This window comes from Neofelis nebulosa, chromosome 4 (assembly GCF_028018385.1).
Source record: "Neofelis nebulosa isolate mNeoNeb1 chromosome 4, mNeoNeb1.pri, whole genome shotgun sequence".
In the NCBI taxonomy this organism is placed as follows: Eukaryota; Metazoa; Chordata; class Mammalia; order Carnivora; family Felidae; genus Neofelis; species Neofelis nebulosa.
Genome location: NC_080785.1, coordinates 50,055,882 through 50,076,799, shown reverse-complemented (window position 1 = coordinate 50,076,799; position 20,918 = coordinate 50,055,882). Strand labels below are relative to the sequence as shown.

General features: G+C 44.2%; 1 protein-coding gene across 4 annotated transcripts in view; it reads right to left on the bottom strand.

Moving 5' to 3' along the window:
• The window catches only part of JAZF1 (JAZF zinc finger 1), a 347,561-nt gene that overhangs the window by 36,240 nt on the left and 290,403 nt on the right, over positions 1–20,918 (bottom strand). For all 4 annotated transcript variants that reach the window (XM_058724748.1, XM_058724745.1, XM_058724746.1 and 1 more), the window contains exon 3: positions 13,948–14,144. In XM_058724748.1, coding sequence (XP_058580731.1) covers positions 13,948–14,144 — 197 coding nt within the window. The remainder of the gene's footprint in view (positions 1–13,947; positions 14,145–20,918) is intronic.

The following is a 20,918-nucleotide window of genomic DNA, read 5'->3' as shown; positions in this document are numbered from 1 at the left end:
CTCCTTGCTGGATAGAACTAAAGGGACGATGCTCCTCAGTCTGCCACATCGATAGCTTTAGCTCAAGGGCTCCCACGCGGCAAAGGACAAACTTTCTAGGCCTGGCAAACCTTCCTCTTCTGATGATGCCGGGAAACAGTTCTTTGTTGGGAAGCAGAAAAGGGAGGGGTGGGGGGGAAAGGAATCCTTTTTTGGAATGTGTGTTACTGATTCCTTCTTGGAAACACGGCCCTATGGATTATTTACAAATATGTTAACTGGGTTTATTTAACTTTTAATTTGCTCCGTACTCACCCAAGTGTCACGTATGAATTACCAATGGTGTCCGTATGCTTCCGTAATGCACACTTCCTACGTGGCTATCCCAGAACCTCTGGTTTATTTTTGAAACGGTTTTTAAAATCCCAATTTTTGTATCTGCAGTTACTTCATAATTTTATGGTTTTAGTTTCCCAAAGGGGCTTATTCCTCTCCCAGGGGAAAAAAAAACAGCAAAAAAACAAAACCCCAAACCCACAAACCCTTCTAGGCTGAGATGGCATCGTCCACAGGTCGTGCAAGGAACCCATCTAGCTTGTCACAACCAACTCCAGGCCCCTTGGGCAGTTCACGCACAACTGAGGTGCAACATTTTCATTTTGTGCTTTTAACAGTTAATGATTTGTCAGGTTTTGTTAGTCTCGAGAAAATAATTTCTTTTAGGTGCAACGTAGCATTTTCTAAATCACACACGCGTATATTACTGAAGCCAAGTGGCTTTACTTGAACAATGTTTTCAAAGACTATTTCTTGGTAAGGGCAGTGAAATACTGTTCACGGCACCTGGGTGTTCTACCAGAATGAACTTGATTGAGTTGAATTTTCGGGAGACTTTCAACACAATAATGGTCTAGAGCTTTATTTTAGAGAGTAGCCACCCCCGGTGGTGGTGAGGGGGCCTGTTGAAGACACAGGGTCATAACCGTGTCCCCAAACCATCATCCAAAGTTGCGTGACTGACAGTGGTCTTTGTCATTGTTAGTGCACCTGAGGTTAGCCTAAATAACACCACACGGTTCTGCCTGGTGGCCAGAAACTAGCCAACAGCAGCCAGTGGAAAAGCATGTTGTGGTCCTTTCCACCGCTGAGTTTAAGAGTCAATGCAGGGGTGCCTGGGTGGCTCAGTCGGTTGAGCGTCCGACTTCAGCTCAGGTCACAATCTCACCATTCGTGAGTTCGAGCCCCGCGTCGGGCTCTGTGCTGACAGCTCAGAGCCTGGAGCCTGTTTCCGATCCTGTGTCTCCCTCTCTCTCTGCCCCTCCCCCATTCATGCTCTGTCTCTGTCTCAAAAATAAATAAACATTAAAAAAAAAAAAATTAAAAAAAAAAAAAAGAGTCAAAGCAACTGCTTTCCAGTCAAGTTTTGTGACTGAAATTTTCACTACGCAGTTACATAGCCTGTGACGTATCTCACAGAGAAAACGCCTTTTTCACTATTTGTTACAAGGGAAATCTGCTTTACACGTGCTTTTAAAAAAATTATTTGGTATTCCTTGTTATTCTGGTAAGTCTGAAAAAAAAATGTATCAATTTAGAAACTAAAAACTCCCCCCAGACCCAGGTTGTAAAGAGACATCTTAGCTAGTAGACAACGGCAGCCACTGTCTAGCTACTTTATCTATTTTAGTCAAAGTTATTCGACAGGAGGAAAAGCAAGTTCTTTCGGAGCGACTTGCTCTCGGGCCTGGCACCATCTGGAACACCTTGGCTGCCCTTTTTTGCCGTTAGGGAAAAAAAAAAAAATAATAATAATAATAATTGGGTACCTGCATAGAGACATAGCACGTCATGGCATTGTTAAATCTCAGATTCCTACACAGCTGTCCCCCAACCAACTTTACTTTCTCGGGGGTCGTTTTGTTTTGTTTTGTTTTCTTAAGAGTATGAAACATGTCTGCGACCTGAGAAGATCAAGCCAACTCGTGGCTGCTCTGATGGATATAAATTAACACCAGCAACCAGGTTCCCGAGGAGGAACTAAGTTACCTCTGGTGGCAAGGTGCTAGAAACCTTTCCATCCCCGGCACTGGAGAGGCTCCAGCCGCCTGACGTTTCTCCCTTCCTGTCAAATACCACTCCCTGCTTAGTGCATTTCCAAGACGTGCGCAGACAGATATTGTACCTCGGTTGTCCTTTTAGCAGGAACACATTAGCTTAAAGCGTTCCCATTTTCCTGCCGAGTCTGTCTGTAATGCTGTGCCGTTGGATGTGCCTGCGGATCATTTTAGTCTGAAAAACCGGACCCACATGGAAAAGACATTAAAACAAGTTTGCTGCCGTGATACCCACGAAGATGAAAGGGCCTCTCTGATTTTCATATGCTGTGTTTCGGATGGGAGGGAAAAGAAAACGGTTCTTTGGAAACGCAGGCATTTGGCCGGGCGACAAATTCATCAGGTGTTAAATCCCCATCACCTTCGCGGTAGAGGCGTACCTCGTGTCTGTTTGTTTATTCGTGTTTCCAGTGGAATCTGCACCGTTTTCCCGGCTTACAATACATTGCTCTCTTTAGCATTTGTATTTCAGTTCTGGTACTTGCTTCCAAAGGAAAATTACTGAGACGTGTGCACTGATGGGTGTTGGCATACAAGTGAGCTCTGGATCTTGGCTTGAAGAGACTGCATTCTTTCTGGGGGGCTAAGCGGGGGGGGGGGGGGGGTGGGCAGCAGAGTCGTAATGTGTGCCCTTTAAAACAACTTTATCTTGTGATCTTTCCCGATATTTTTTTGGCCGGCGCAGAGACCCCTGCTGGGACAAAGAAAAAGCAACACGGACAGGGAGCCAAAGCCTTGCCGCGAACGGTTTCTAGCACGAGGTGAAACAGGGCTGTCAAGACTTTTGAGATGTCTTGTGGGAATTCTTAACAGTGGACATATTATTTTTATTGGGTTTGATTAAACGACGCAGTTCATAGCAGAGATGACATTGAGATGTAGAACTAAGTGGACAGGGTTCAGCAGGGCATTGCTAGAATCGTAGGCCTCAAAAATGGCTTCTTTAGCGAGCGTGAGTTACAGATACCTTCTGTCGCCGCGAACAGTACATCTGAAGGTAAGCCAGCGGCCATTAAGTCGCTGCCCGTGATAGAAACCAGGTTTCTTTAGAGGCAAAGATTGTTTTATTTGACCGCGCTATCGACTTCCTCACGGTGCCTAAGAAGGTTGAGGATAAGGGATTCCACTTACTGTCCATCTTCAACAGAGAGGAAATTCCAGAGATTTTCGTACTCAAAGGACCACATGTATTCACTTCCCTTGTTCTTCAACGGATTGTTTACAGCACAGGAAACTACTATTTGCTCGCTCAAGGAGCGGGGTGGAAATTGTGGGGTCTTGCCTCCTCATTTCTGCCCAGGCCCCAAGTCCTCGAACAGAGGCAAACACCCAGTGCAATGCACAGATCTCGAGCATGCAACTGGTAAGTGGGATAAACGTACGCCTCTGTGTAACCAACATCTCAATCAAGACACGGAACAGGTCTTGATTCCAGAAAGTTCCAGAGGTCCAGAAAGTTCTCTTGTGCGTACACCCCTCTCTCCACTCTCCTGGGGTCAAATACTGTTCTGATTTCTGTCACCGCAAACCGGTTTGCTTGTGCTTGAATTTCCTGTGTACGTCTTCGTGTCTGCCTCCTCGCACCCGGTGACATGGTTTTGAGATTCACCCCCGTTTTTTGGCGAAACATTACTTTGTTCCTTTATATGGCTAAGTGGTATTCTACTGTATGCACAGATCACAATTTGTTTATCCATCTACCTATAAGTGAATTAAAAGTTTGGGGCTACCGTGAATAAAGCCGCTCTGTACATCCTTGTACTTGTCTTTGGTGGACATGTTTCCATTCCCCTTGGGCAAATTCCTAGAGTGGGATTGCCCGGCCAACACCGTTTTGGTTCTGGAGCCCGGAAGAAGCCCTGTGATCTCTGCAGGTCTGGCCCTCCTCAGCCGGTGGAGAGGCAGTGACATCTGACGCTCTCTCCCTTCAGAGCAGCTTTGAGGATGTTCTCTGCCCTTCATGGGAACGAGGGCAGGGAGTTTCCAACATGCTCTTGTCAAAATTCATGTGGTCCTAAAGGCTTTGGGATGACCTTTATGTGGTCCTATGACCTAGACATATCTTATCAGTGAAATGTTTAGACCTTCCACATCTTAAAAGGCACTGAAAATGTAAAAGAACCTCAAAGAGGGTGCAGCTGAGGGATGCCCATTGCCTCTGGCTGCAATGGTGGTTGGGCCTATACGGGCATATCGTTCGACAAGAAAAGGCACAGAGCTCAATAATGAGTGTGTGCATCTGTTAGAACCATCCAATATTCCATTTTTTTTTTTTAGTGCTTTGAATTTCCACAATTAAAAGGGTTATTATTACTTCACTTACTAAAATAACAAAACGAGGGGTGCCTGGGTGGCTTAGTTGGTTAAGCATCCGACTTCGGCTCAGGTCATGATCTCATGGTTTGTGGGTTCGAGCCCCACATTGAGCTCTGTGCCGACAGCTCGGAGCCGGGAGCCTGCTTCGGATTCTGCGTCTTCCTCTGCCCCTCCCCTGCTTGCGCTCTCTCTCTCTCTCAAAAATAAACATTAAAATGAAAAAAAAATAACAAAATAAGATATAAAAATCTGTAAACCTGCTAACTCTTTGCTCCTGCCATCTTTGGTCATAAGATGGTTTATCTCAAATGCTCCTGTGTTAATACCATATCGGGTCATTTTTGTCTCCAGATAGGACCCCCGCGCCCCTTCCTTGAGAAAACGCGTCCATGCCCAGAGCAGGTCATTAGCAAATACCACCTGTAATGCACATTCCTGGAACCAGCCTTTTCTGAGGTTAGCGCACACCAAAAATAAACACACAGGCAGTCCTGGCCGGGGCCGGCGAAATACTGTCTGCCCGAGAAGGCAGGATTCAGTTAAGAGCAGAAAGTGTTTTCTTTGTTTTGAACATGCCATGCAGCCACTTCGAGGAGCCCTAACCCACCTGCCAGCGTCCGCCATTCCCACCATAGACAGCCAACAGTTCCTGGACACATTGGGCTTGTTTACCCGGGGCAGAGCGTCTTGCTGCCGAGGAGGGCACTTCTAAAGCCAATGTCCTTTCTAAACCGGTGGCTTAAGTAGAGTGTTCACACAAGTGGTTCTCTCTGTCCCTGTCTCTGTGTCATTAATCTTCCCAGTGAGGTGGGCATTGCCTCCAACGTGCAGATCCGGAAACGAAGAAGCGGGAAAGTTTAAGGCCAATTCTGTCTCGAGCAGCAGAACCAAAATCTGAATTCAGATCCGCCTGACGCCTGAGGCTCTCACCCCTTTACTTCCACGTTCCCTGAGGTTTCAAAAGTGACCCAGAGAACCCGAGATACACTATGATGTGTTTTGTCAACATACCCAAGTCTGATTACAAATTCCCCAAGCTGACATTCCAGAATGATCATGGAGTATAAAACTGTCTGCCCCAAATCTCTTTCCCGCTGATCTCACCTTATTCCAGCTCCTTCGGACTTTACATTTGACTTACAATATCTAAGACATTTTATGGGTGTGACTACGCACGCAGCTCAGAACTGTGCTAAAATAGCACAGAGGGACTGACGCCACATGTTTCTCTCGTCTTGGTCACTCCTGAGAATTTAGGGCATCTGCGATTAAGTCATGTTCATTATGTGTCCATCCTGCATGTGTATAACTGGCTTCTACTAAAAGATGGAAGTTCTAATCCACTAGGGCTATGGCTTATGCTTTTCTGTATCCACAATACCTGGCACAGCACTTATAAAAAACCAGATACTTAGTAAATTATGTCAAATGAAAAGATGCCCAATCCACGGGGTGCCTGGGTGGCTCAGTTGGTTAGGCGTCTGACTTCGGCTGAGGTCATGATCTCGTGGTTCGTGACTTTGAGCCCCACTTTGGGCTCTCTGACAGCGTGAAGCCCGCTTCGGATCCTCTGTCCTGCTCTCTCTCTCTCCCCCACTTGCTTTCTGTCTCAAAAATAAACATTAAAGAAAAAAAAAATACAAGAAAGAAAAGATGCCCAATCCTAGTGCCACGGAAAACAGCGGCTATGCCATTTGGGAACCACTTGAACTTGGGCAAGTTATCATTGAAGTGAGGCTCAATTTCTTTTGTCCTTAAATTGGGGTGAATTTGTCCTTATTCCTTTAAGGAATAATTCCTTTATTCCTTATAAGGAATTTGTCCTTAAATTGGGGTGAATTTCTTTTGTCCTTAAATTGGTCCTTTAATCATGGTGAATATGAATGCTTTTGTGCACCATAAAATGCTATAAAGATATAACCCGTTATTATTATTACAGATCACCATTGATTCGATGGTTTTCTTCCAGTCAAGAAAGAGTTTTGTTCAGGAAGGTGTCTTATTGAGCTGTGGAGTTCTAGAAGAGTAAATGAAATACTTCTTCATTGTTGCCATCCTTACTCTGCTAACACTTTGAAGGGCAAGAGGAGATTCAAAACAAGGGAAGGGAAGCAGAATTAGCGTAAGATTGGGCCGTGACCCTCAGGAAGCAGGATAAAGGTTTTACAAGTCAATCAGAAAAGAAGATGAGAGAACAATTAGACCAAAGTAGTATATAAACAAACAAGCAAAGCAGCCATGGGCCAGGAAAGGGTGTGTTAGTGACCCTGAACATAATGCAAGCCAGATAATACGGCAACATCTTGTCATTCTCCAGCAACAAGACAGCACTTGTATATGAAAGGGAAATGTAAATCAAGGCCATTCTTTTTTTTTTTTTTAATTTTTTTTTTAAGGTTCATTTATTTTGGAAGGGGAGGGAGAGAGAGAGAGAGAGAGAGAGAGAGAGAGAGAGAGAGACAGAGACAGCGTGTGGGTGGGGGAGGGGCAGAGAGACAGAGGCAGACACAGAATCCGAAGCAGGCCCCAGACACTGAGCTGTCAGCACACAGCCCGATGTGGGGCTTGAACCCACGAACCGTGAGATCATGACCTGAGCTGAAGTCAGAGGCTTAACCGACTGAGCCCCCCAGGTGCCCCAAGGCCATTTTCTTAATAGGAAGACTTGGGGGAATGTTTCTTAGGCACTGTCTAGACATTCAACTCTTTAGGGCAGAGCCTGTCCAGGAGAAAAAGCCACTAATGTGGCTTCAGGAATTCATAAATAGGCCACGAAGCTCAGTCGTGCTGAAATATTTCACGTTGCTTTTCTCTTTTTCCACCATTAAAGCAGAATAGATTTCTTCCTTTGAGGTTTTTCTTTCTATTTCATCCTGTTCCTTGGATGGGCAGGGGGAGGTATGTTGGTTTCGACCTCGCCTTAGTCATCTCAGAGGTTTTCTGTCTCTCTTAAGCCTACTTCAGTTTAGTTTGTCTTCCTAAAACGGCAGGCGTGGGGAGAGTTACCTCGAAGCCATTTATTTTATTTTTTTCAAGATTTTATCTGTAAGGAATCTCCACACCCAACATGAGGCTCGAACCGACAACCCAGAGACCAAGAATCCCATGCTCCACTGACTGAACGGCCAGGCGCCCCCACCGCAGCTCCATTTAAGTAGTTTCTAAATGTCAAGCAAAATTTTATTAGTTGTACAAGTCTATGTTGTAATTCCCATCCTTAGAGAAAAATTAGTACTTTCTTAAAAGATCTGTTGTGTATCAGTAACTCCTGGAAGTTTAAAAATCTTATAGCTTGACCAACTTATTGCAAAAGCCACAAAGGAATGTTAAGGATCTACTGTAAGGCCATACAGCAGGAGACACAGGAATATAAAGTGAAATAACACAACATAAAAACTCAAATTATGCATTAATACACATAATCTGTGACTTCACAGTCATTTTAGGGAGCGTAAACAAGAAAACAAAAAAAATGGGTTTAATTTCCATGGGTGCCTTTCACTGGCTTAATATTTGCATTCTGGCTCCCCTTTCCTGAGTGGGCCAAAATATATATACAAATATTTTCCAGGAGAGACTGCAATGCCATTATAACCAGAAATCCAGCCAACTCTTTCTGTGGCTTCTCCCTGCATTAAGACATAAGCGAGCATCTGTTCAGTCCCATTGGACCCATCTCTGGAGTTCTATCAAGTAGACTACAGTAACCTTTCTCCAGGCAAGGTGGAAATATGTTAACCCAAGCGAGAAAACACGCGGCTGACAACTAGACAGATCACATTTTAAAAAGTAGTTTCCCTGGGAATGCAGGCTGGTGCAGCCACTGTGGAAAACAGTATGGAGGTGCCTCAAAAAACTAAAAATAGAACTTCCCTACGACCGAGCAATTGCACTCCTAGGTATTTATCCACGGGATACAGGTGTGCTGTTTCGAAGGGACACATGCACCCCCCATGTTTATAGCAGCACTATCGACAATGGCCAAAGTAGGGAAAGAGCCCGAATGTCCATCGATGGATGAATGGATAAAGAAGTGGTACGTATATACAGTGGAGTATTACTCAGCAATCACAAAGAATGAAATCTTGCCATTTGCAACTACGTGGATGGAACTGGAGGGTATTATGCTACGTGAAATGAGTCAGTCAGAGAAAGACAAAAATCATATGACTTCACTCATATGAGGACTTTAAGAGAGAAAACAAATGAACATAAGGGAAGGGAAACAAAAATAATATAAAAACAGGGAGGGGGACAAAACATAAGAGACTCTTAAATATGGAGAACAAACAGAGGGTTGCTGGAGGCGTTGTGGGAGGGGGGATGGGGTAAATGGGTGAGGGGCATTAAGGCATCTACTCCTGAAATCATTGTTGCACTATATGCTAACTAATTTGGATGTAGATTTTAAAAATAAAAAATAAAACAAGTTAAAAAAAAAAAAGTAGTTTCCCAACTTGGGCTATAGGTTAGAATTATCTAGTTTGGGAGAGCTTTTAAAAATGCCCAGTGTCCAAGCTGCACCCACCAACTGAATCAGAGTTTCAGGGATGGAGCCCAGGCAAAAAGTGGTCTAAAAATCCTTGAGGTTGGGGCACTTTGCTGGCTCAGTGGGTAAAATAATGGGACCCTTGATCTTGGGGTACTGAGTTTGAGCCCCATGTGTAGTGTACAGTTTATTTAAGATTAAAATAATAATAATAATAATAATAATAATAAATAAAAATCTTCCAAGTGATTTTGATTTCAGCCTGATGGAGAATCACTGTTTTAAGAGATTCAGTGGGAGGGGTGCCTGGGTGGCTCAATCAGTCATGATCTCACGGTTCATGAGTTCAAGCCCCACGTCGGGTTCTGTGCTGACAGCTCAGAGCCTGGAGTCTGCTTCAGATTCTGTGTCTCCCTCGCTCTCTGCCCCTTACCTGCTCATGATCTGTCTCTCTCTCAAAAATAAATACACATTAAAAAAAACACAAACAATTTCAACTAAAAAAAAAGGAGATTCAGTGGGTAAATATGGGGGTGCTGGGGAGGGGAGAAATTACTGTCTTAACTAATCTATAGACACTGATAACCAATACAATCTGCAAAAGCCAACCCAGGCCTTTCCTACGGGATGATCTCACTCCTTCTCCCAGAAAAGATAATTAAATTAATTTGAAGAGAAGAAAATTCACTAAACTCTTTTTTAGGGGGGAAGGAGCCATCAGTAATTCTGTCCAGATCTTCCAGTTATATGCACTGAATAGTTGTTTTAGTTATAAAAGTAAAACGGACTCAACTTAGTAAATAGGAAAAAAAAAAAAAAGAAAGAAGAAAATACCACCCATTTTCCTGTCATATTAAGGTAACCACAGTTAAGTTTTTTTTGGAGTAAAAAAATAAAATTGGGACCATGCACATATGGTTTTGTAATCCAATAATGTGAAAACCTTTCCTTGTCATTACACAGTCCCCCACAACACTGCTGTGAATGAGTGCCGAGCAGTCCATTGTTTGAAACGGCCATTATTTATTGGTGACTGATGTTTGCTTTAGGTTTATTCACGGACACAATTAGGACCATGATCCCTCCAACACGAAGTATGATTAACCTGATAACTACCGAAAGGATAAACCATTGGTATAACACGTAAACAGGTGGTGGGTGGGGTGGGAGGGTCTTGATAGGTAGCATTTGCCGATTTGATCGGTGTAAATACTCCCACCATGGCCAATTTCAAGATCGTCCTTCTACCAACTGGTTTGCCCCTGAACATGGAACAATTGGCTCTCTAGAATCAGCTCCAACTCATCCTTCAAGAAAACCCTGGCTAAACTAAACTGGCCAGTTCTCCAGTTGTGACATGTTGTTTGAATGGCACAGGGGAAGTTCTGTGGATGAAGGTGAGCTGTAATTACAGTTATCTTAACACTCTGTTAGATTTTGGTTTGGAGCTGTCAAGCTGGTAACTGGGGCAGCTAGATGGCTGAAGGTCTAATAAGAGTTCTCTAAAAGGTCTTAATATGGAAAGTGCTAGCACACTGGAAAGACCACCTTTTTTTTGAATAGACGGACATGGGGCTTTGCGAAGTTAACCTTATCATGCCTCTATGTGTTTAATCTGTATATGGGAATGATAATGTTGTCTCAATAGAGGCGGTGTTAGATTAAAAACCTCATTCATAGGGCCGCCTGAGTGTCTCAGTCGGTTAAGCATCTGACTTCGGCTCAGGTCATGATTTCACTGTTCGTGGGTTCAAGCCCGAGTCGGGCTCTGTGCTGGTGGCTCCCTCTCTCTCTGCCCCTCCCCCACTCGTGCTCTGTCTCTCTCAGAAATAAACAGTAAAAAAACAACCTCATGCATAAAGTATATAGTAAGCATATAATACAGTCAGCACTCTATAAATGTTAGTTGTCTTTCCCCCTTAGTGATCATACTCTAGATGTTCTTCTATGACGGGATGAATTCTGTTGACACTTTATTTGCAGGGAATTTAATTAAGTTGATCTTTAAATTATATATCTTTATGATTTAAACCAGGGATTGGCAAACTATGACCTGTGGGCCACATCTGTTTTTTTAATAAAGAAGGTTTTACAGAAACTTTCAGTTTTAAAGGAACACACCATGTCCATTCATTTATGGAGTTCTCTAGCTCAATGGCAGAACTGAGTAACTGAAACAGAGACCCCGTGGCCTACAAAGCAGGAAATATTTACTATCTGGTCCTTTACAGAAAAGGTTTGCTACACCCGTGATTTAAACCATTCTAACCTTTCCTTAACTGAATACTTTCTTTTTCATAATATGCATCTATATTTAAAGAAAACAAAACAGATAGAGAGAAAATGAAAAAGATGAGGAAAGAAAATTTTCCTAGGATTTAGAAATTGCAAAATAAATATTAGGTCCAAGAGCACCGGAGAAATACTTGAAACTGTAGGATGAAGCTCAGCTCTAATTCAGTCAAGACGGTATATTTAAAAGAGTATTTTATAAATGAGATTTTCTACAAGGGGATTATTACTCCTGGACCTGGAATACACCTTGAATGTATATGGAACTTGGAAGAGTGAATTTAGGAGGCAGAAACTTGGAATATTATTTATAACTTGGCCACGAAAGTGAACGAAACCACATTAGTCAGGCAAAATAAGCTGATCTCTCTAACTACAGGTAAAATAACATTTCAAACGTTGAAAAATGTACACATTCAAAACTGTACAGGGTAGGGGTTTAAGCAACCATTTCCCCTAATTTTTGATGTTTACACGGAATGTTCTTCAAGCAGCAAATAAGTTACCAGTGATTGTGACAGACTGAACATGACACATCTTTACCACGACATAAATTAATTCTCTCAGTGGGAAATTGTTAAAATAGGCAAGCTGTCAGAAAGATTTCTTTATGTCTGAAGGAAAGGAAATGATTCCATTTCTTCCAAACATTCTTACATGAACAATAATAAACTCTCACTTTTAAACTGCCTATTTTCATGGGGTCCTACGGCACTGGTTACTAATTGGGGCAGTCATGGTTATCTGCTGTTGGCCACGAATCAGTCCACATGAAGTCAGGTATAAAACACTCTCTGGTATAAAACTGCCCCCATAATTCATGTTATAAATGAATAAATATTCATAGAAACACCCAAAAAAGAGGATCGCAGAATTACACTGCGCTCTCATAGCATTTCTTAGATTTGCACAAAGATCCTGGCAAGTAAATCTTCACAGAATAAAATATGGTGGCTTATCTAAAGAACGGAAATAGGGTGGCTTATTAAAGAAATGGGCAAGTACCCAACACATATGAGTGACCCTGACTCTGTTCCTGAAGCAACGAGTTGAAAACTCCAGACCACAGAGATGAACATTTATTGGATGCCGGGTGTATACGTACGCTTTCACATTTAACACACACATACCTAGGTATTATTAGTGAATCTGTAAAGGGAGACGTACAGGTAGGAACTCTGATGGGTCCGCCTCAAATGCCCTAACTTCGAAATGCTTAATCCTGACAGGACACAGGGTATCTGTTAGCCATGAGCCCCCCCAAAACTGCCCTTACAAAGGAGGTCCCATGACCAGAGTCAACTAAGTTTGGGAAACTTACTAAATCTTTCCCTTGGAGAAGAACAATATATATTAAAGCCCCACATTAAAGAAATCAGTCTGCTTTGGTTTAACCCATCAACTTCCCCCATCTTGTTAGGAAATGCCTTTCTTCCCGCTACTATTTCGTGAAAGTCAATATTCTGAAACACACTTTGAGAAATAGTACTGTAGTCCCCTCCCTTGCTGGGAGATGGCCGAAAGAGAAATCCACAAACTGTGAGAGAAAATAAACATTTTTACCCACAGTCAAGGGGGTGATGCTACAGAGATGACGGTGTGATTCCAGGTGGCTTCTCTTTGCTCTTAGGATCAACCCATGGTGCCCTGGCTCCTGTCCAAAGCCCCGGCCTCATCCCACACTGGTCAGCGGGCCTATTTCAGTACCTGGGACCTGCCAGGCTCCTCCTCATAGAACTTCTGTAAAAGGTTGTTCCCTGGCTGGACGTTCCACTTGAGTCCTATTTATCTTTCAGGGGAAGCGTTTTCTCCATTTCTGTCTGGGTGCCCTCCTATCACTGAGTTCTATATAGCACTTGTCACGGTTACAATGTTCCATTTATTTAATGCCTGCCTAAACTCCCACTGTGGAGAAGGAGGAGGGAAATATATCGCAGGGCGATCCCAGGACGCCCTCTGGTCTGCCCTGCCTCCAGGCAGAAGGGCAGTCTGGGAAAGAAGTTAAAGTCAGGGAAGACACACTCAGAAGCCTGGTGGTTACGGGTCCAAATTCCATCCTGCGATTTAGCTTTATTCACTAATAAAGTGGATTTTGATCTCTCCTTGGGCGCCTGTTCTACTTTTCCAGTTGCTTCTACATTTGGGAGGGGAAGACAAGAGTGTGCTTCCTCACCGCCTACAACGCCCACATCTCCCACTAGGGCCCAACTGCCTTCAGGACGCGGATGAGGTCTCCTTTGGCTCGCTACTTATAGCTCAGTGTCTGGCACGTAGAAGGCACTCTGATTGGTTTTGTTTTTTTACATTCATTATGGAAAATGTTTAAAATAAGCAAGCATAGGGAGAATCGTATAACGAACCCCTGGGTAGTCATCAGCCGATGCCAACAGTAATCAACGTATGGCCATCTTGTCTCATTTACTCTTCCACCCGACCGAAGCAAATCCAAGACACTGTGTCACCTCATACGTCGCAAATGGTAAGGGCTTGAAAACGTATCTATAGAACCATTATCACCTACATACCCCCAGTAATTCATAAATATTTCTTCAGCGATAAACAGACGACTAAATCAACAAACTCTACAGAGACCAGTAAAGGGTCAAAGACGGGGGTGGCTCTGAATCATCATCTGTCCCCGGCCCCCCCCCCCCCGCCCCCCAGCATATCAGACCTCAACACGCACGCACACACTCCACATGCTCTTCCCCAGTAACTCCAACCCCGCCCCCAAGATGGCAGGGCCAAGCCACTCACCCGTTGGGGTGCTGCTGCGGAACGAAGAGGAGGGGGTGATGGGCGGGGTCACAGGAGGGGTAAGGCTTCCACTGCTGTGGCGTGGTGGAGTGGACACATTCCCTCGAGACACCGAGCTGGACAAGGTCAGCGAGAGCTTCGGCTGAATCTTCTTCTTCAGGGACTCCTGTTCTCGGCGGGCAGCATCTGTCATGAATCTGAAGCAACAACGGAGGGTGAGCAGCCAGGACCATTTATGGAGCGTGAGGAATGAGGACGGTTACCCGGAGTTGGACAGATGCCCCGCCCTGGGAAAGGGGCCCGTTCATAGGTCTCGAATCTCAGAGACTCACGACAGATTCCCTTCTCCTACACGACGGAATGATCTCTAGCTCAGCGTCTTCAGGTTCCTCACGGGGTGGGGGGCCCGTTTCTTCCTGAGGCAAACCCTCCTGGTGGGAAACGTGTACACACAGACTATGTCTGTACTCAGGGCAGTGCCTTTGGTGACAAGACTTCCTCTCTCTTGGAAGGTCCTCTCTTGTCTTTCAGCTCATAGAAAGCCCACCCATTCTCACAGTTCCCCAACTGTGAGAAGCCCAGGGGGAAAGGGCTTCCTTCATCTGTAGATTGGTAGAATTTACTGTTCATAGCACTTCACTGCCACCTACCATCTATGACCCCCTGAAAATGGATTCTTTTTTTTTTTGGTCTTACTCCAGTTCCTCATACTGTTATTTGGGGTTTGAAAATTGTCTTGGCAGACTGAAGGTCTTGTCTCCCTAACCGTTAGCTGAAAGGAAAGGACACCCGTCCCCACAAATCGCTGCCAGCACACCACCAAGTCAATCTCAGTCAACATTTAAAGAGTGAGTAAATCTGCCCAAGCAGATTCACGAAGAAGGGAAGAGAGCAGCACAAGGAGGAAGATCACAGCTGAAGACCTGTTTATATTGTGATTTTATTACTCATAAAGGGAAAGGTGACTTTTCCTGATCATTTCACTTTGGAAACATCAAAGTTATCCCTTCAACCTTTCTCTTACGTTAGTAATATTCAAACTTCGTTCTTTTCTCACTGTATAACATTTCATAAGTTCATGTAATACGAGATTCAAAACAATCTACGAAATGGTATCTGTCGCTTAAAGAGCGAACTATTTTTTGGATTATACATTTTTTTTTAAGTATAGGCTCCATGCCCAATGTGGGTCTTGAACTCATGACCCTGAGATTAAGAGTTGCATACTCTACTGACTGAGCCAGCCAGGTGCCAGCAAACTTTTTTTTGTATTACCCGCAGGTGGGGCTGTGTCAACTGCATTTTTTAAAATTGTGGCAGAGGGGCGCCTGGGTGGCTCAGTCGGTTAAGTGGCCGACTTCAGCTCAGGTCATGATCTCGCAGACCGTGAGTTCGAGCCCCAAGTCGGGCTCTGTGCTGACAGCTCAGAGCCTGGAGCCTGTTTCAGATTCTGTGTCTCCCTCTTTCTGACCCTCCCTCGTTCATGCTCTGTGTCTCTCTCTGTCTCAAAAATAAATAAACGTTAAAAAATTAAAAAAATAATAAAATAAAATAAAATAAAATAAAATAAAATAAAATAAAATAAAATAAAATTGTGGCAGAAAGCCTAGTGCATAGAACACATGAAAGCTTTTAGGCAAGAAAATAGGCACCTATGCCCACTGCCTTGACCAAGAGGACCTAACCATGCCTCTCAAGTCCTCCCTGTACCCCACCCCCATCATTACGTTCCATTTTAATACAATTCATCATTAATTAATTCCATTGCACTTAAACACAGTGTTAATTACCCAACACATTTCACATTCTGTCTACAAAATTTCTTAGTATCTGCCTTCATTACACTAGGGAGTTTTGGAAGTCAACAGATAGTCCCCATGCCTGGTTAAAAAGCTTTAAACACTCAATGAAACAATATTACAGTATTGTTACAACGTCTTACAATGTCTACTTTTGTACTTGGAACATGCATGGCTCATTTCTTGAATGGCCTCTGCAATACAATAAAGATATATACTAAACCAGATATTTATGATGATCTGAACGGTAATAAAGCTAAATGCTTTGCCTTGAGCTCTTTGGTTTTGTGCTACGAGATGGCAATGGTTTAAAAAGAAATGAAGGACAATGCAAACCAGAATTGTTTGTGCCTGGTATCCGGTACTCATTTACTTTCAGATGCCAAAGTTGGCTCTATTGTTCTTAAAACTGCTTTTTTTCCCCCCCTCCTCAGAAACCTCTAGTCAAAATATGGACTCTCAAAATATGGCAACTACTCAAAATAAGGAAAAAGAACAAGTGCTTTCCTCTATTATTCTAAGTAGAATTACTAACTGGCACAGCACCAAGCTTCTCGAATGGGGGTTCACAGTATGCCTGGGAGCGGGCACAACCACGGGACGGACATACTGCTTCCTCTAGAAAGACCAATTGTTCTCCAGGTAGGGATTTCAGGTCAGTTTTTTAAATGGTAAAAAGAAAAGAGACTTTTTGAAGTAGACTCTATGGACAGACTCTATGGAGTAGAAGGTAAAATGTACATCTTGCACCTTAGTTAAGAGCGTGGGACTTGGAGCCAGGCTGCATGTGTTACTTTCTTTTTTTTTTTTAATTTTTTTTTTTTAAGGTTTTATTTATTTTTGAGACAGAGACAGAGCATGAACAGGGGAGGGGCAGAGAGAGCGGGAGATGCAGAATCGGAAGCACGCTCCAGGCTCTGAGCTGTCAGCACAGAGCCCGACGCGGGACTCGAACTCATGCACCGTGAGGTCATGACCTGAGCCGAAGTGGGCCGCTTAACCGACTGAGCCACCCAGGCGCCCCTGCATGTGTTACTTTCCATGTGACTTGAGGCGAGGTTGACAAACCTCTCTAAACCTCAGCTTTATTCTCTGTAAAATGGGACTAAGGACCATCGGCAGAGGGTTAAGACACAGCTCTTCCTTTTCTGCAGGAGACTTTGATCTTTGGTTAGCTCAGATGGTAGGCCAACTATGCTAGTAGGCAAGCGCTCCCTGTGATCACATTGACCCCCGACTGGTAAATCGCTTCTCGACTGGGAGGAGTGAGAAACCATTTATTCATTCGTGACAGGAAGCCACAGCTCGGGCTTCCTGCGTGCGGTGATCTTGTATCTAGACCATTCCGGCGGGGAACTGAGGAGTGTGCCTGTGGAGGGTTACGGGACTTTTGGCTCCTCTTCTGCCAGGGCAGGCCCCCACCCTTGCCCGCGGGGCATCCTGACTCCCTGCCTCTGTACAGATCACTGTGTGCCAGCGAGGACTCCACAGAAGGCCCGATGCTGTCCTGCTGGCAAGCTGTGGCCCTGCCTGCTGTTCCTCTGAAGAGACTCAGTGCCCACTCTGGCTTCCGGTCGTCTTGGGAGTCTGAACGTTCATCATGGGAGAAAATCACCCACTAGCGGACAGGATGGCGCTGACTTTAGGAGTGCCTGTCATACAGGAAGTGGCTCAAAACACAGAAGCTACTGTCATTATATACAACCCTGTGATACGGTTTCAGCTAATATTCGGTCTATCTTACCTAACTCCCAAGTTTCTTGCGGATGCGTGGCACGTTCGTAGGTCTGAGCTTTTTGTGTTTGTGCCTGATGTATAGAACGGGCTGTGGCTGGGCTGATGGGGAATCAGCCCAGGGAGTGCACATACGGAGTCAGATGGAAACTCTTGTCAAAAGAGGGAGGGAGAGAGGAGGGAGAGAGGCGACGGGCTTCTCTGTGTCTTCTCTCACCCCAGTTAAATAGTATCAATAGCTCATGCTTTTTATTGTACAATATTCTCCTACAGCTCAGGTATGAAACAACAACCATAAAAAACCACAACAAGGTGCACACACATACCCCCCACCTTCACCCCCACGTGAGTTTGGTCAGCTATGGACAGCAATCTATTTTCGGCTTATACCTGCTAAGTGCTTTCTAGAAGTGAGAACGAGACATCATGTTAAAAGCATTAAACATGAAACCCATAAAGCACTTCTGCCAACCTTCTTCTCCCTCCCTCCTTAGATTGGTGGTTGTGAACTTGCTTGCAGCTATACTCATAAATCCTGGCAACCCTGCCGTATTAAGATACACAGCTGCAGGGTTATTCCCGGTGACGACACACACGCGCACACGGGTGTACAAACGCCTTGGGAGCATTGGTTACGACTCACCAGTTTCTCACTGGCAATGTTGCACTGCTCCTCTCTCTTATCAACCACGACATCACCTATTTTTTGAGACCTATGAAACCCTAAAGTGTTAAAGCAATGTTCCACCAAGATGGCCGCTTGTCAAAAGATGGGCAGATTCCCAACGGCAAGGAATCACTCAGGGAGACGAGTTCATAAAGAACCTGATACGGCAGAGGAAGGCTGTGAATACAGTCAGGGGCTAAAGACTCATTGGCTTTGACCAGAAAGCCAGACAAATCCACTCCCCACCTTTGAAGGCAGCTGCACTCTGACAAGTGTCCTTGAAGGATCACAGCCCAGACCTTTCTGTGGTCTGTCTTAGAAATGTCCCCCTGTATTCCCATTGCTGACAGGGAATTCCAACTTGGGAAGTCATACCACCCTGTGGTCTGGTGAGTTTTTCTCAATGGGTTTTGACGTGCTGGGTTTTTCACCTTTTCTGAAGCCTTCAGTAATAGCTGCCAACATGGGGGTCTTCGAGCTGGAAGTAACCTAGAAAAGACAGATCGCCTAGTCTAACCCCCTCATTTTTCACATTAACTGGGAACGGAGGTGTCGCGGCCTGTTTAAGGTCACTTTGCTGGCGAGGGGCAGAGAGCTAGCAGCAGAGAAATTCAGCCTCAGCGCTGAATCAAATGCTCCTACTCTGCCAGGCTGCTATGGGCATATCAAAGAACCCTGAGCTTTCTGGTTTTTGCTTCAGAGCCTCGGTCTTCAAAGTTGCAAGGGATTATGTAACCAGAGCTTGGGGCTTGGGGCAATGCAGAGGGAATCCCTCTGGGGGGTTCCATGTTGGAAGTGAGGAGGCTGGGAGAATAGAAGGCTTCACCCCTCCATGTCAGCCACGTTCTGCTGTGTGGGGCTCCTTGGCTCCTGGGGGCCCCCGATTTGTAACTTCACCAAGCTGTGATGTGGGGAAGCTGGCCGTGTCCACCTCCTTGAATTCTTTCTGCTTTGCAATGGGAACTGTTCTAATCTTGTAGAAGTTGTGTGCTATTGTGGGCTCATACAGCTCATCAACTCGTGAGAGCTGATCATTAAACATTCAGGGATTCTTGTGAGCCAGCTGTGAAACATACCCATTATTAAAAATTAAATTATATGAGCTTATAATTAAACAAGTATATTTTTAAAAGGTAATACACAAAGCCTATCAGTTCTTAATTATTTTATTCCATTTTACTATTATCTATGTCGTTGGGGTCATTTACATTAATATCCTGTCTGCTATAATTTCCATCTAATGATAATGGTGCTCCCATACACCTCTTCCCAACTCTGTTCAATGACATCATGTTGGTAGCTTGAAACTGTCCATACTGGGAGTATTTACACCATGGAAATTGGCAAATATACCAATCAGGGACTTTTCCCTCTCTAAAAGTCAGTTATTAAAAATCTGTCAGAGGGGCACCTGGGTGGCTCAGTCAGTTAAGCATCCAACTCTTGATTTCACCTCAGGTCATGATCTCACGATTTGTAAGTTTGAGCCCCCCATTGGGCTCTGCGCTGACAGCGCGTAGCCTGCTTGGGATTCTCTCTCTCCCCCCCTCTCTCAAAATAAATAAATAAACTTCAAAAAAAAAACTTATCAGGGGGCGCCTGGGTGGCTCAGTCGGCTGGGCATCCGACTTCGGCTCAGGTCATGATCTCATGGTTCGTGAGTTCGAGCCCCGTGTCGGGCTCTGTGCTGACAGCTCGGAGCCTGGAGCCTACTTCAGATTCTGTGTCTCCCCCTCTCTCTGCTCCTCCCCTGCTGGTGCTCTGTCTCTCTCTCTCAAAATAAATAAAGAAAAAAAAACTTATCAGAGTACCTTGTAATTATTTATTTTCTTTTTAGTGTAGAAAAGAGCATTTGAACTAGGCTCCTTGCCTACTCACTAATGGAGCCAATCACAGAAGGGATGAAGAATATATATAAGGAAGGCTTCCTTTCCTTTCAAAAATTATAAGAATACATCTCGTTAAAATACACTTATGTAAACATTTTTACGGATTTGCGACATTTTTTTCCAATTGTGGAATATACACATACACATACACAAATGAGTGCACATAATCCACATGCGCAGTTTAAAGAGTAATAATAAAATGACAGTCTATAGGTTCACCACTCAGCTTCTTGCCAGAACTTCTGAAGTTTCCGTATACAAGTATGGTTGATTTTTGAGGGTATTTTCCTCCAAGTATTGCCTTTCTACACATAGAGAAAACGGAATATTTCTCAAAGAAAAAACACGGTCACCTGAGAGTTCATTCACTGTTGACTAACAGCCTGGAAATCTGTGGTCAGCCAGAGCCGTGTTTTCATTTTGAAACCGAAACTGCCGTAAGATTAATTTTAACTTTCCTACAAATCAGAAATGCCTAAGTTACTTTAATTTAATATGGTCATTTGTAGTAATATTTGTTATTGCTTGGGGAAGTACATATTCCTTAAGTAAATTTTCAAGACTCCATTATAAATCTTTTAAACCCTTCGACCACAATGTTCATTCAGTCTGACATGTTAAATGTGGAAACATGAATATAACACCACAGGGGGAAAATGTCAAACTGCTAGTCCAGGGAGACCAGTTTCAACCACAAACTCAGGAAATTTACAGATTTCACTGGAACCTGGACAGAAACCCCACTGCCACCCACTCTACGGCCAAACACCTGAGCCTAAGTGTCCTGCTGGGGAAAAAAACCACATGGCTTTCTCCGGCTCTGGAGAACCGAGGGATGGAAATGACCACTCGAAACTGGAGGCTCTCTCGGAAAAACCTGAA